Genomic DNA, 17,587 nt, shown 5'->3' with positions numbered 1-17,587 from the left:
TGTGTGTGTGTGTGTGTGTGTGTGTTCACATGTGTATACGCATACATCATCCCCTAGAGGCCTGAGCAGATTGCTGGTGATGATGACTTTACCTGCATGACTGAGCTATGATAGCTTGGAAGCACACACACATTGCATGTTTTTCAATTAAACATACTGATTCCTGGAAATGACTTTGTAGGAGCATAAATTTAGACCCGTTGAGCTTTTGCCTAAATTGGCAGTTACGCATGCCTCTCTGCACATGTATTTATGGTGCACTGGAACAATCATAGGCCTGTTGAAAGAGAGCAGTAATACTGGGAAATGCAAATCAGGGGAGTCCAATATGATCAAGGATTGTTCAGGACTGCAATGTTTTAAATGTCCAAGGTGGTCCTGAATCAGCTAATGCTAAGTGTGTCCAGCTCAAGTGAAAACACGTATAAAACAGTGAACATCCAACGTGTGCAGAGCAGACAGAATATTTATATCTTTCTGTATTAGGGCTTCAAGGTAGTTTTTGTTTTAAACATATTTTGGATTGTTGTCTTGCTTTAAAAATATGAAGGATTAAATAAGAACAACCTTAACTGAGAAGCAGATCGAAATCATATATATATATATGTATATATAAACTGTATACAACACCCAGACAGACAGAATATCCATTCATAGGCATTTAACAGGTGTTCTCAATGTACCCGCTGTGACCTCTTTATGCCTTTGCTAATTAGGCGTCATTGTTTATTGTAGTTATTTCATTGGCTTCAGCTGTTGCTATGGGAATGACTTCCCTGCTGTGCCTATAGCCTACAGCTGGCTACCAACATCACATGCTCACAGCTCATAGTGCTTTACATCACAAACCTCCAATTATCATTAGAATGCTAATTTAAAGGAAATGAGGGGGATTTCGACTTAAAAGAATACAAGTAGACACAGACCAATATCACGTGGATTGCTGTGTTAATAATTAATATGAAAACGGTTTACAGCTTAAAGCTTTGCATAACTTTTTGATATTAATGAACGTCCGTTATAGTCAAGCCATTGCCAAATGAGTTGCTACAAAGCTAATTAAGACTATCAGCTCCACACAACTCTCTCTGTATTTCTCAGTCTGTGTTCAGAAGATTGTGACCTTCGTGCGCAGAAACTCAAGTGAAGATAATGACCTCTTCTGAAGACTCCATGTTTTTTTAATCCTCCGTGTCCTCCTTGTCCACAAGTAACTACGATCACGGAAGGCTTGTATCATGTGGACGCGCCGACAGTTTTGTCATTACTTAGAATTCCTCATGGGGGCGACAGAAACTACGCACTGTAGCTTTAATAAGATCAAAACACAGCTCAGAAATAAAATGTTGTGGGGAAAACACAACTCTTTACACCTCTTCAAAGTCTCCCTGTTTGAATACATTTTATTCGGTTGGTGCCGGTTAGATGGAGATGGAGGGAGAGACCGATAGAAACACATCAAAAGTTCTCATAAATGGGTAGTTGAGAAGAAACATCAGTGACGTGCTTTTGAAGCAGTGTACTTCGGAGCTGTTAGACTGCCTACACAACCTTGACCCAGATTGAAGCAGAGTAAATCTGTAAAACACACACAGGCTCACTTGCAAATGAGGCCCAATTATCATCTCTTCCTTCATCCCTATTTCTCCCCCCCCCCCCTTCTTTCTCTCTCTCTCTCTCTCTCTCTCTCTCTCTCTCAATTCCTTTCTTCTCCTTCATTTGTTAGAAAGCTTTCTTTTTCACATCCCACTCTCCTGTGTTCCCTCTCCGTCCTTCCTCGGTCCATCCATCTTGCCTTGAGTGACCCAGTATCTCCTTCAGTTTCAGGACATCATGCTGTAGGTCCACTCCACTCCATGGCCTTGTTCTCTTTATTTCCTCTCTGCAGTTTGTTATCGCTCTGCCCTGTAGCTATCTAAAAAAAAAGAAAAGAAGAGAAGCGGCAGAAAACAAGGCCACAGTTTAAAACTTGTCGTTGTTTCTACACCAAGTAAACCTGTTTTTTTTTTTCCTCAGTTGCTGGGTTTTAATTTCAGAGAACAAGATGAATTTACTGTCTTAACCACTTTTTATTCTTACTTATACCCAAGTTCAACAAAAGGAGTATGTTGTGACATGTTTTTAGTTTATTTCTAAAGATTAAAACTTTGTATTGAAGGCAGTGCACAGTAACATCATCTGACAGGACTTAGTCCGCTACTAAATAAGTGCAGATTGCTTCAATAGGTTTTAAGTTATGACATCTGGTTCTTTAAATGGCTGTTGGAGTAATGTAACACCAGGTTTAGGTGTCAAGATGAAGTTTCACCTCTGACCACAGCTAACATCACTGATGTGATCAGAAATGTGCCTTGTTGCACCTGTAACCACACCCAACTGTGATGTCACGGGGTCGTAAGGTACACCTGTACATCACTGCAGCCAGGTGAAAAGTTAAATCACTGGAGGTCAGTTACTCTTCCAGTAATTATAAAAACAGCCCAAAAAGATCTGAATATAGTTTCCACTATCTTCACTGCTTTATTTGTTTTTTTCTTTTTCTATAAATCGCCTTACAAAGTGGACTCTACTTGTAACAAGGGTTCACACTGGTTTGGGAATTAAATTAACATGCTGGAATCAAGAGGTGTTGCGATTCCAAACAGAAAAGTCTGTGGATTTGATTAATGTTAAGTAGGGCTGGGCTATATGATGATATATATCTATGTATTTCTACTGTACTGTATATATCTTTCTATATTGTTTCTAGCGCAATGTTGAAAAACCAGTGGCCAAACTGCGTTATGGCAATATTTAGTCATTTAGGCCACGCTCTACGTTCATTTAGCACTAAAGTTCTAAATAAAGTGAGACAATACCCAGTACTTTTCATTTGTCAATTATATAACTCACACAGGAGTATACAAAAATAGGCTACTTTACCATGTGGTTATTTCTTATAGACTATTTATTTAATCACCTATATGACCTATATCGGGATAGAACATTTTTGGCCATATCGCCAAACCCTAATGGTAAGATATTTAATGGAAAATTCATGCACTAATAAACCTAACTGATCCCCAGACTGCTCATACGTGAAAGACCATTAACAAACAAGGATAAAGCAACATGTACTTAATTGTAAGTCGCTTTGGATAAAAGCGTCAGCTAAATTACACGTAATGTAATGTATGAAAGCACTCCGAATTATATAAATTTAAAAGAAGTCTCCACAGAATTATTTATCATGCTGTTCAGTGTGGAATCTTGTCTTGATGTACAGTTGATTCATCTTCAGAAGATACTTGAAACTGGATGGATGGATGGATGGATGGATGGATGGATGGATGGATGGGTGGGTGGGTGGATAGATGGATGGACTTTATTAATTCCAAATTGGGAAATGACTCTGTTACAAGCAGCAAGTTACAAGGACATACACACATACTCACTCACACACATACAGAATAAACAAGAAATATACTAGAAATAATAAATAAGATAAAAAAATAAGATTATATAAGATAGCAAAGATAAAAAAAAAAGCCAGAACAAGTACTGAAAAAAAACATTAAAAGAATGTGCATGCATATACAAGTGTAGAGAAAAAATGTATAATCTATAAAATATGTATAATATTAAATATGAAGTAACCAGTGTGCAATATGGCATAATAATGCAATAAATTGGTGGTACAGTACCCCATAACGGACCAGAGGCTGGCCCTGGACTTTTAAGCCCCCCTATGTTTCTCTCTCTCTCTGAAGAAACCCATTGATTGCCACTAACTGAGCAGAAAATGTTGCTAAGATCCGATTGATTTGTCCGATTGATCTGCCAGGTTGTGGAGGAGGGCCACAACATCATGGCCACCAACAAAACTCAGCAAAGATTGTTCTTGCTCGGGCTTTAATTTCTGGATATTCGGCAGCGTTGCCACAACGGACCGAATGGCTTCGCTCGCATCTTTCTAGCGGACGTCCTCAACATCATCGTTCTCAGCCGCTCCCTCTGTTTGCTGATTGGACCGCCAAATATTTGGCCGGAGAAAACCCAAGAATATACTGCGAACCCAGACGGAGTACTGAAGGGAAATGAAAATAGAGCGGAAGTACGTAGGAGGGCGGAGCCAGGCTAACAGACTCCGGCCCCAACATAGCAAATCTGGTGGCACTGCAGCCAGAGAGACTGAGGAACATTTGTCCCTGAATTCAGCTTTGATAATTCAAGTAGAACTACAAAGGCAAAAAATAGCTTCTGTGAGACAGTCGAGATGACTCTTCCAGTGAAATATTGAATGAACACTATTAGAGAAAACTCTCCTGTTTGGTGTTTGTGTTTTTTTTCTACTCTCCTTTTATTCCTTCATGACTTAATGATTTTCAAACGTTTATCAAAGACTTGTGGAAGTAAAACATTTATTAAGTATGCAACTGTTGGTGAGGAAATATTTAATTCAGTACATTCAGTCAAAAGATGTTGTGGTTTAGATGAAAAGGTTTGGATTAGAAAAGGTTCTGAACATTGTTACCAATTTTAAATGTACTTCATTGGTATTAAATGAAAACACAGGCATTAACAGGTAATACACAACTAATATTAGAGAACTAAATGCTGCATAGATTTGTTTTTACTTTGGGAAAACCTAGGACGTTTTTCTGCTCTGTGAAAAATGTTTTCAGCCCAGTTGAACAATTTATCCCATAACATTAACACGCGTAAATAACAACAGTTTTGATCTTATGTATTTGCTCCAACTTAGTGTACGAAGTAATCATAAGATCGTATGAAACAGAACCATAATGAAAATCGCCTTAACAGATGCTCTGTCTGTATCCATACTGTATGTCGATATGTGGCTTCCTACAACATAACTTAGCAATGGAAGCCACAGCAGTACTTTACAAACTAACTGCTTCGCCTATTTCCTCTGACACTTTCTTTCTCGCTCACTTTTTCACACAAACACACACACACACACACACACACTAGTTACCCAGTCGTTATCTGCTTCGGCCAGTATGTCCCATAGCTCTTCTATTAACATTCAGACTGATAAAGCTCTTGCAAATCACTCCCACTGCACTGCATACTGACTTAATGGGATGAGGCATTGTGTGAGTGTGTGTCTGTGTGTTTTGGGTTGTGTTGAGGTATCTGGATCCGTGCTCCGCCCTGAAATTAACTGTTCATTCCTCTCTACGGGCATCATGGTGATCGTTGTATCCCATGCACACATACACACACACTCAGGAAAACACACACACACACACACACACACACACACACATATCAAATTTCGTTTCTCTAATTGACAATAAAAGCTTCGAAAAACGCTAAAATGTAATTTGCAACTGCCATGCTTACAAAATACTTTTGCTTAAAATCACCAATGGCAAAGAACGTTTTAAATGTTGGGTGGTACAAACAGGTGTTTATTCAGACTTTACTCTCACAGAGAATTAAAGAGCTACATATATATATATATTTAAGTTAGCTGTCCACCATCACATCCACTCAAAGAAAGTGTCTGCTTTCCAGCCAAATGACTGATAAAAAAACAATGTCATCATCTAAACGACACTGCAAAGTTGAAGCGAACTCTTTTGCCCGTGCTCTCTTTTTTTATCTCATAGAAAAGAATGTCAGTTTGGGACAGAATTACTCCTTCAGCTACAGGCTCTGAGGCTGAAGCAATCAATCCTTAGCTCTTGGGGTCCTGGAGTTTGATTAATAGGCCTAGATGGAGAATGGCTCTATTAGTACAGCTTAGAGAGGTTGTCACACTGGGTGACCCTGTGAAGTGGGACTCTGTCATGGATCCTTTTTTTCTAGATGTGATAGGAAAATGAACTAGCTGTGCTTAGTAAAGACCAATGACAGCGTATTAACATTTAAAGCAGCTGGTTTGGATCTTCATTTAGAGCTACAACAGTAGAATAAGTAGTAAAAGTAGAATTGAGTGTCGTCAGCATGGCAGCAGGAGAAGTCGTGAAATGTGGAATGAAATGATTAAAATCCAGAAATCTAATGAAATTCTACTCTATGATGGTTTCTTTCTTTGGTAGTGTGATCTCACTTCCAGTATGCCAGTGCTCCAATTGAAATGGCACAAGTCTTGTAAACAAACATTCAGATAACCTGTTATACCTGTTACCAGATATATGTTATCACCTGAGACAGTGTTGTCTACAGCAGAACACATAATGGTGGAATGTATTGCAGAGGAACAGTGTTGTGTCATCCTAAGGGACAAATAAGCTTCTTAGGGCACTTAATGGTGTTTTAGCAGTTAACTACTCTGGTCTGATTCTGTTTGTGCTGATTGATGGGTTCAGGTTAGGTCATATGTTAGACTAATGGGACTGAATTTAGAACAAGCTGTAAAACAAAGAGGGGGTTTAAGTAATTAATGAGTTATAGAACACAAACAATACTGGATTTTTGGCGCTACCAATAGAAATATTTTAGATAAATTCATATTATGGTTAAAAAAATCAGATAACAATGTATCAACCAATATTTATAAACAGTATTTCTAGTTTTTAACTAACAAATATCACATATCTTTTATAAAGAGCCCCTAAAATTTGGTTTTTAAAGTGCCCATATTATGAAAAAAATAATAAATATGAAATAAATATGCCGTTCTCAATGGCAAAACACTGCTACAACACACACAAATTCACCTTAATCTACAAAATAAATTGTATAGAACTACTTACATGTCGCTGTTCTGCAGGTATTCCACACAAAGTTTAGAAGAAGTCTCCCAAGTTGGAGAAACAGCTAGCTAGCTCATGTAATCCTTACCTAGGTACTGTGCATGTGCGACTGACAACAAAGATGTTACAGAAGTTAAGAGGTCTCACTCTGTAGCTAAAATGAGACCTGAACACAGGGTGAAAAGAGGAGCTGCAGCAATGTGCAGTACAACAAAAATATGGTGTTTTTTGAAAATTAAACCATGTAAACCTATTCTGATACAATCTCTAATTACAATTATGAACCTGAAAATGAGCATAATATGGCCACTTTAAAAACTGAAATTTGAAAAATGAACCTGGCAGCGCTCTCTGGTCGACAAACTATGTAATGGTGACACCATTCTGAATTACTACAAAACTACTTTTGCATTTCTGTGCTGCTATTTCTTGTTTCTTATCAGCTGACATATACAGCAATAGTCATGATATCACAGATGAACTACTAAAGACGGCCGATATATTGGGTGGTATACTGTATCGGGGCGCTAATGAGTTTTTTTTAGTAAAGTTTCGCGGCCTTCATTTTCAGGTTAAGTTATATACATTTTTAGGGTGTGTCAGGCGCCTAACACTGGTTCTAGGGGTCTTTACCCAATGGACAAAGGGAGGAACCCTCATAGGTGTTCTTACCATGGCCACAGTTATGAGTACACACCTGTACATACAGCAGATACACAATCACAGTGTTGGTAGTAACACTGTCTCACTACCCTGAGGCTCTTTTTAACAATAGGCAAGACAAGTCTGGCATTTAGGGTATCCAGAGATTTTTTTTCAAGCAAACACAAACGCACACACTTGCTTTCAGTGCAGCTCCCCTCGGCAGTAACCTCAGGCACTGGAAGGCAGCCATGATTTAAGGCCTCTAATTAAGTTGCTAAATGTGAATCTATCGCAATTCACATTTCTTTGCGCCTGGAGGAGAAGTACAATAGATTTTAAGACAAGGGAGGAAGAGATATTGAGGGAAGAAAAGCAGGATGGAAACAGAGGTCATGGCATGGATGAGGAAGAGGAAGAGGAGGACAGACACAAAAAACTGGGCGGAAATATAGACTTCATCCATATACAGAGTACAAATGAATTGAAGGAGTCCTCCGAACATAATACTAGAGGAGCATGAGAGGGCGCTTCCTGGCGTGACATGCTAATTTATGGAGATGGAATGCCTTTTCTTTTTTTCCAGGTTACTGCTTGGCACCACCAAATTAAAATCACTGCTGTTGGCGCTGCTGAATGGACTGCAGGGTATAAAACTAGCAGGCTAGGATTTGTCATTTCACAGCTGGCCAGGAAAATGGCTACGGGTGTCAGAGGTTGAATAATAAGAAGATTAGACACCCCCAAAAGGATAAACCAGATTGCCCCTTAAGAGGACTGGAATATGTCCTCCGATGCGACCCCGGATAATTCAATGTGGCATCTATCTGTAACGACCCAGTTTTTTCTAGGTCAAGACTTTGGATCCATATTTGTTGCACGGACCCTTTGAGCCCTTTTGTTGTTTCTTGGCTAGACAGCATGGCAGAGAATATGATGTCAGATTATCTTTACAGACATTCCCACGACATAGGTTGTTGAAGTGCTCTTTAAACTGCATTCATGAATAGTCCAGCTGTGACAGAGATAAGTATAAGAAATGTTAATTTCTCAGATATGTCTCTTAGAAGCCCCAGGATGTTTGTACTGTAGGTTTCTTTAAAACAACTTGGTTAACTACTTTGCATCTGCAGTTTGATCCCACGTAAGATCTTAGGTAATGTTTGGTAGCTTCTAAAACTTGTTTTATCGTGGAAATTGGACAGAGATTTAATTCTTGACCTCGGAAACAGTAATTGAAACAAACAAGGTCCATTTATCATCTTGCTCAGCATATGGAGTTAGCTTTGTTTTTCCTGTTGCCATGGCATAGTTGAAGTCCTTTAAAAGCTCAGAGAAATTTCCACTTTCCTGAGCTTTTTAAGCATTTCTTGTCCTTGCTGAGATTAATAAATTGTACCCAAATGCTCCTTTAAACAAACTGTAATGTGTGATAGCCTAGAATGTTCAAAAGAAAGGCAATACTAAACCAAAAACATCATTCCTGTAATTGTGACTGGCCTGATTTCACATCTTCATGATTACAGTTATGAAACCGGATGAAACATGGGCAAAGCAAATTGATTAAAATCTATGGGCATGAGCTTCTATTAGCCAAACAAACTGCATCATATCTGTGCTGTCAGAGGTGGCTGATACTGCCTGAGCTCTTGATTTATAAAGAAAGTTCAATATCAGCTTTGAAACATCAGTCTAAGCTTTGCATAATCTTTAAAAAAAAAAAAGTCCTCTAGTTCTAGGTCACCATAACATTTAATTAACGTTTGCAAACTGATCGTACTGTAAAACATGATGACAAAGAGAGAGACACCACTCTGCCTCCTGTTAGTGAACTGAATTCAACAAACTGAGACTTTGTATTCAGCTAACTTTTGATATGAATCTTCATACCCCTGGCTGTGAAAATGAAGCCGACCGAGGCCACAAAACAAAGTGGATATCATCAGCTAGATAGTGAATTCAAAATTAGGATGAATGTCAGTTGAGGCTTTAAGGATATATGCTCAAACCTTGAACACCTGTGCGGTATTTTTACAATTTTGCAGTAGAGTCTGTAGTGCACGGAGAGGTCATAAACCAAACTGTAAAAAGTGTTTTAATAGCTCAGAGCTTGTAATAACTCTCACTACATCTCGTGAGAAAAGGGATGTAGAGCGTGCTAGTTGTTAACAGTGCTCTGGAAACTGGGCCACCCAGGACATGTGCATCCGTAGTCAACACAACAGCTGACTCCCATCATATGGAGTAATACAGTCGTATTGTGCTGTATGCCAGTGGATGAATGCCAGTTTCCAATCCCAGTACGGGAAGTGACTGCAACAACACGTTTCCATCAGAAAACAGGCATGAATGCCCCTCGGCAGCTATTGAAACAGGTTCATAATGTCAGATATGCAGCAATATCTATCTAACCTTTGCTAATATTAGTCACCTCAAGCTACTGGTCATACCAGACAAAGTAAGACTGTTGGGACAAAATGCCTCACTGTTTTGAATCCATCAACGGCGCATTTTATTGTTCATGAAAGCAACTTTTATTCATCTTATTTCTTTGAAAAGTTACAGCATTTTATTGCTTTACGTAAATTCCCAGTGTCGTATTTTGCCCAAGTAGTTTAACAACTTCCATAGCTGTGATCAAACAAGTAGACTGGGGTTTGACAGCTCTGGTTTTTAAAACTTCTTCTGTTTCTAATTAAGTTCCAGCTGGCATTTGAGATCTCAAGTAGTCTTAGTTATCTTTCTGAAACATGCAGACACCCTGGCCAGATTAATGATATTCCAAACACACCCTCATCTATCCGTCTCCAGTATTTTACTTTATATCTGCCCCCTCGTTGGTTTGTGTCTGTTTGGTTTATGCAGCAACTTCTCCCTGCTGTCTTTTATTTTGTTCTCCTTAACAGGGATTTAGTTTGTCTCACAGCGGGGCTTTGGGGGGGATTGGGATTGGCGAGGGAGTTGGAAAAGTGTGTGTTTACCTCCACTCTATCCAAGAGAAGGGATTTATTGTTCATTACAGGGTTTATAAAACGATTGAAAGAGATGGATGGACAGATCAAGCCTACAAGTTGACTGAGGGGAAGTGGAGAGTGTTGTGGAGATAAAGGACTAATGTTGTAGCTGGAACCCTAAAACACACTGTATATTTGGGATTTAACAATACATTCAACTTTTTGTGCAGGTAATCATAGACTTGAATATGTCTGCATCAGGTTAAAGCTAACAAACACACAGCTCCCAACTTAATCAGGTCTACCGTACAGTGATGGGATTTTTCTTCACCATATTATGTTCTCTGACCCTGATCTCTGCTCGCTGCCTGATGCTGCGCTGGTCCTCTCTGTGTCTGGTTGACTTGATTAAATCCATGGTGTAATGGGAAACAAATTATGGCTTGTGCAGCGTGATGAGTTGAAGGGGGGATAATTAGTATGTTCATCCACCTCTTTGAAGCAATATGTGTGCATGGCACTTCTCCCAATTCACACTCCTCCTCCTCCTCTTCCTCCTCCTTTTTTTCTTATTTTTTGGATGTCTCAGCTCATGTCCACATGTCCATGTGGAGTTGTAGTGCAGTGCAAACTTACTGGTGTGTGTGTGTGTGTGTGTGTGTGTGTGTGTGTGTCACACAGCATAGTGAATTGTTAATATGTATTCATGAGTAGTTACTTGAAGCATCGCCACCAGAGTCATCAGTCCTTAGTCTGGAAGTGATCTGTCAGTGGTTCTAATGATCTAACACACACACATACACACACATACACACACACACACACACACACACACACCCACACCCTGTTGCTAAGTCTTCTGTCCTTGTCAAGCATGCCAGAGGTTGATAACGCTCACATATGGCCTGAGAGTCAAGTCAACTTCATCGTCACTACAGGCAACGTCAGGGGAGAGGGTGGGGTCCCTAAGCTCTGATTGACTGGCCTCGAGACACCGGCAAGGATATAAAGTGCTGCCATAGTCAAGTGTGTGAAACCAACTAAACAAATGCACCCATAAATATGACAGATGGAGTGTGACGATAGCTTTTAGTGTCAGTAGTCGGTATCCATTTTGAGAATCTGTTTGTAAATGTCACTAAAGCAAAAGACGGATTTCTAAAATAACGTGTAAATTGCGGTAACATTTTAGCAGCCTTCACAAAAAGTATTTCTGCTGAGTCACTGAGAGGCTTGAGCTGACTTTTGGAGGATTTATCGCCTCTTTTCAGCTGTGAAAAAATAAGGTGGTAGTGCTTGTAGCTAAAAAGATGTCAGATCATCTTCTTAACTGCCTAGTGTCAAACATGATGCAGCCCTGTGCTTCGGTCTCTTTATTGTCCTGTGTTCTAAACAGAAACCTCTGTCTCCTCTTTCTATCTTTGTCCAGTGGTATTGGTAGAAACTGGCCCTGGGCATCAGGCGGCAGCAGCATCCTGGCAGAATATGGCACGCTGCATCTGGAGTTCATGCACCTCAGCAAACTCTCAGGGAATCCTGAGTTTGCACAGAAGGTAACAGACACACATGAGAATAGATGATATTGTTTTTTTTCAGTTAATGGCTGCATTTGCTCAGGATTTCCACTTGCACTCTTGCACTTTAGAAGTTTCTGTAATGTCAAAGGTGTTTTCCTGTATGCAAAAATAAGTACAAACCAGACTCTTCACCCCTTTACCAGGCTTGTGCACAATTCAGAATTGATTTGAGAATGACTCCTAAATTCCAATTAAATTCTTGAATTTGAATTGATGTCAAAAACAGGATATAGAATTTCAATTTGAATTTGAATTAAAGGAAGTAGTACAATTTCAAAGAAATTCATATACATAATTTAAGGGAAGTATTAAACAATGAAGCTTTACAGTATATGTCAGATATGATTGCATTACATATTCTATACATGATATTAGTTTGAACTACTTGTACAGATTACATTAACAGGAAATGTTTTCCCCGAGCAATGAATGGTAAAAGCTCTAGTCACAGAACAAATAATTAAGTTTGATTTATTGTAATTGTAATTTTGTGGAACATGATGGAACATGACTCAATTTCCCAGAATGCTTTACTTTAACCAAGTATTTAAAATGGTTGCCAAACAATTTGAGGTGGACATTGGTTTGAAAGCTTCTTTTCCACACAATTTGATGTTCAACACTGGACTTTTTAAGTTTCAGAAGTCCCTTACAACTTCAGATTAGAAACGTTTATAGATTTGACACCTGTAATAACAGCGACATGGAAAATAATAGCAGGCCTAAAAGTTCATCTGTACTAGTTCATTTTGAAGAACCAATTCCAACAAGAATACCTGGAAACCACAGAGCCATATGCAATCACTGCAGTGCCCCAGTCTGTGGCTCCATCAAGGCTACTTCAAACGTCTTCTTCTTTAGTGTTGCAGGAAAGATATTCAGATCAGAATGGTGCAGACTCAATGATAAAACATTTGAGGAGCTATTGAGAATTAGGGCGTTTTCACACATACCTCATTTGGTCCGGACTTTCGGACTTTTCAGTTTGATCCGAACCAAAATTAGAGGTGTGAAACCTCCCCCGGACCACGGTCCGGATCAAAAGACCAAATTTTGGTCCGACCAAAAGAGGTGGTCTCGGTCCGGACCAAACTGAACCATGGTCCGGTTCGTTTACAGTGTGAAAGCATTTTTTAGATGGTTCGGACTTTCGGACCAAATAGAAGAAGCTCTGGCAGGCTCTCCTTGTGTTACAAGACCGGGGAAGCTCCTTTAAGGAATAGCTCGGTGCTTAGTGTGTAGGCTACATGAGAGAGTGAGAGTGACGGTGAATGCGCTCAGAGCAGACAGCTGTCGGCTATCAGAGCAGAGAATACATCAGCAGTTTATTTGTTAAGTGGTAGTAAATGTGCAGTGCAGGTTTCCGTTTGTCTCTGAATAAATTCTCCAGAAAGTTCCAGTGTCTTGCTTCTCAACATCACAACAAAACAAAAAGAGCCGCGGCAGTAGAGGAGAGCAGCAGTCAGCTGAAAAAACTCCGACACAGAGAGAGATACGAGAGGACGGGGAAGCCCGTCTACAAACCAATCAATTATAAGTATCTGGAGATGCAGCTCACGTATGTGATGACGGCAGGACGTAGTTTTAAGATCTAAAGATCTATACGTATAGATCTTTAGTGCGCTTGCATAACTGCAGTGTGAAACCAAAACTTACCGGATCAAATGTATACAATGAAACAAAAACATGAACCTTGGTCCGGACCTTGGTTCAGACTTTCAGGTGAGAAAAGGCCCTTAGATGCAACAGTGTTGCTCAGTGAGTTTTGCATTGGAATAAACGATAACTGCATTTACAACGACTTTGTGTTATTTGATTACTTTGAAATGAAAATAACATTGGAACAAACCTAATTAAACAACATTGAGGGGGTAAATTATTTAAAGAATTTGATCATTATCTATAATTTGGAACAAAATGTATGCAGGGTTGAGGAGTGACTAGTTACGTGTAATGAAATTATGTTATTCAATTACAAAATTAATGTAATTGTATTTAGTTGTATTACTGAGGTAAATTGTGTAATTCAATTAGTTACTAATAAAAGAGAAATAAATTGCTTTGCATTGATAAAGTAATCCAAATAAAGTAATCCAAAGCACATTTATAATGGGTAACTTATATCAGTAAGCAATTACATTTCCAAAGTAACCTTCCTAACACTGAATGTATGTGAGATTCAACACATTATTTCTGTTGTGTGACTGTGTGGAATTTCTTTGAATTGCCATGAATTTAATTCCACTTCCTGTCATTCCAATTCCAATTCAATTTCCTGTGGGGCGGAGTCAATTCAAATTCCAATTCATGAATTGAATGGAGGCCAATTCTGAATTTTGCACAAGCCTGCCCTTCACCTTATTTCCCAACAGGGATGTTGATTATGTCACATTTGTAACGGCTTCTGTCTCCTCCTAGCGTTTCATACAATTCTTTTACATACTGCATTTTCACTAGTGGTGTTTGAATTGCGCTTTGTGGTTTATTTCTTTAATCATTAGGTAATGAACATCCGGAAAGTACTGAATCGCCTGGACAAACCCCAGGGGCTGTACCCCAACTACCTGAACCCCAACAGCGGCCAGTGGGGCCAACGTAAGTCCTCCTCAACCCTCTTATCACATCCAATGTCTTCCTTTTTTTCTTGCATTTGCAACTTGCATAGTACTGATGGCAACACCTGAGTGGGAGTCTTAGATGTTGTGCCAACTAGTATTTGTTCTCCTGTGTTTGTATTTTCTTATAAATGCTGCAAGAAAGGTTTTTGCAAGACAACTGATTTTATCATTAAGATATAATTACTAACTCCTGTTAAAACAAGCTTCTACTAGACATAGCATGAAAACGGGATCAGTGCTGCTCCCGCTTTTCTTCTAGGAACTAGATATTCCAGTTGCTCACATCAAAGCAGATTTAAATTGTCAGTATGATTTGGGATATTGCTTTGAGCACTTTTTAATACAGTGGGCCATCCTTATTAACTGACTGTAAAAAAAAATGGGTTGGTCTTATCTGGCTCTTTGGTCCTTGACTGGCTAAAAGAGAGAGTAAACATGGCTGATTGCTTTCTGCCCCGCAAGTTTTGCAGACACAAATTCAAGACTTGCTCAAGATTTCCTGCAGAAGAATAACAATGAAACAGAGCGAGGCAGAGATGGTTATTCCACATTTAAATACAGTGTAATTAAAGTGAAAATCACAGACTGAAATCGTTGGGTTAATAGCAACCTGAACTTTGAGGCGGATATTAGAAACATTGATGACATTTGCATTTATCACTCAAAGAATGTCACAGAGGTTGGACTTTTTCTTACCCGAGATGACACTTAAGCATGCAAATTACCACTTGTCTGGATTACTGCACTTAATGCTGCTCTTTCAAAGAAAACTATCCTACACCTGTAATTTGTACTGATCTAAAACCAGGAATACAAATGTCCTTCTGATATTACAATCACTTTACTGGCTCCCACACAGATTTTAGAAGTCTAAGAGTGATGAACTCGCCCCCAATTATTGTGAAAAATGATCTCACGCCACTTTTTATAGAGCTCCTTAACAGAGCTGTCAGATCCACCGACTTCTTTTTGTTAAAAACCTTCTATGGTCAGTAGAGCTCAAATGACAAGTCGAAGAATGGATTAGTCGATCGATACAAACTTGATTAGTAACTCTTTTGATAATCGATTTATAGCTTGAGTCTTTTTTTTAAGTCTAAAATTCAATGGTTTCATCTTCTAACAATAAATTGGATCTCTTTTGATTTTGAGCTGTTTGGTGCAATTTGAATACATCAGTTTTGGCTTTGGGGAAATTTGATATGGATAAAGAAAAATGTTTATTTGTTTTACACCGAACGATAAATTGAGAGAATAGTCAGCAGTTTAGTGGGCAGTGAAAGTAATCAATAGTTGCAGGTCTTATGGTGAGGCAGCTTTCAGTTTTTGACGATTTAGACTTTGGAATATTTATTTCAAAATCTTCATCACATTTGTTCTTTCAGAGTAGCATGTAATAAGGATTGTCATTTTGTATTATTTATATTCAGATTATTTTGGTCTCATCCCTCTCATTCTATTTTACTCAGTTTTCTCTTTCATTATTCCTTCTGTTTCACTTACCCTTTGAAAAGCAGATTGAATTGCATACTTTTGTATAAAACCGTACAAATAAAGTATTTTTGGAGGTCAACATTTTGGACATAAAAATGTATTTCTTTTGTTCTCTTTTGATATTGATTTTATATTTGATGACAGACTGACCCTACAATTCACTGTCATTTCCCACTCCCTATCTTTAACATCATGTGTCCGTTCATCTGGCTGCCTTTCTGACAGCTTGTGGTAACGGGGTATAATTTTGAATCGATTATCAGTCTCTTCAAACGGTGTAGCTGAAAATGTAATGATGATAATGATGGAGAGGTGAAGAAGAGGAGAGAACAGGGCTATTGGAGAGGAAAAGTAGAGGAACATATGGAGTTACAGAACGAGAGATATTTATTGGAGAAGTAGCCTCGCTTTGCCAGACCTTCCTCCACAACGCTGCGGAGAAGAGTCTCACAGCATTCTGGGATGGGAGAAAAACGTGCTCTGGTTTATTGGCATTTCTTTAAACCAATCACAATCTTCTTGGGCGGCGGACCGAGCAACGGCGCCTCTGCAAAATAGCCTCGGGAAGGAACTTGTTTTGGTGGAACATGTGTATGTTCCAAGGTAATGGACATCCGGCGCAATCCCGGAAGTGAAAGATCATGTGTATAGACTAATAGAGAAGGGGTCGGCGCAATCCCGGAAGTGGAACGTTGTGTATAAAGACCAATAGAGAAGGGATCTGAGGTATAGTCTCTCCTAATGCCACATGTCATATGTCGCTGAAAACTGCCAGCTGAGTAGATATAATGAAATTGACACTGACAAGTGGCAGGAGAAGGGCTTCATATCGCAATCTATTTTTCAACCCATTCTTAAAGCAGCTTTAAGCGATTTTTAACCACTGGAGAGCGGAAATTGGACTTCAAAACAAACTGGAAGTGACAAGTCTTGACATAGCTACTATCAAATTATCAAGTTCTTAAAGGAACAGTTCGACCTTTTTGGGAATATACGCTTATTCGCTTTCTTGCGGAGTGTTAGAGGAGAAGATTGACACCAGTTAATTGTCTGTACATTAAATATGAAGCTACAGCCAGGAGACAATTAGCATTGTCATCACTAAGGGACCGTTCGGTATTTATGGAATGGACGACCGGAGGAAAATAGGGGAGGGTCATGTCTTTTTATATTTTGCTGAGGGGAGGGTCATCCAACATTTTTATTCATGAAAAGAGCAAAATTTCAAAGTGGCTTGTTTGGTGCATATTTATCCATGTAGCTCTCAGTCTCGGCCCCCTAGCAGATGGGTCTGACCGCATACGCGGGGGGGGGGGGGGGGGTTAGGAGGAGCACTGCCCCCCTGGTGGCTCAAACGGGTAATTGCATTGTTTAAAAAATTTGTGGAATAATCTGGCATGACCAGATATTAAATAAATATCTTAAATAACACAAAACAACTAAATGGTGATAGGTAATACATCAGAGTTCATATACTGCTTTAGTAAAAAAAATATTACCTGGCTGACGATGGGAGCAGCAGGACGCAAAAAACGAAAATTACTGTTGCACTAGTCTGGACATCTTGCCGTGCCAACCTTGCAATAAAGGTTTCC

At 39.2% G+C, this 17,587-nt stretch overlaps 1 protein-coding gene across 1 annotated transcript in view; it reads left to right on the top strand.

Moving 5' to 3' along the window:
- Nucleotides 1-17,587, top strand: part of man1a1 (mannosidase, alpha, class 1A, member 1) — a 161,582-nt gene that overhangs the window by 122,436 nt on the left and 21,559 nt on the right. The window contains exons 6-7 of the mRNA XM_031321702.2: nucleotides 11,733-11,856; nucleotides 14,382-14,475. Coding sequence (XP_031177562.1) covers nucleotides 11,733-11,856; nucleotides 14,382-14,475 — 218 coding nt within the window. The remainder of the gene's footprint in view (nucleotides 1-11,732; nucleotides 11,857-14,381; nucleotides 14,476-17,587) is intronic.

Source organism: Sander lucioperca, chromosome 19 (genome assembly GCF_008315115.2).
Source record: "Sander lucioperca isolate FBNREF2018 chromosome 19, SLUC_FBN_1.2, whole genome shotgun sequence".
Classification (NCBI taxonomy): domain Eukaryota; kingdom Metazoa; phylum Chordata; class Actinopteri; order Perciformes; family Percidae; genus Sander; species Sander lucioperca.
The sequence above is the reverse complement of the archived record's forward strand: the minus strand, read 5'-3'. Positions and strand labels throughout refer to the sequence as shown.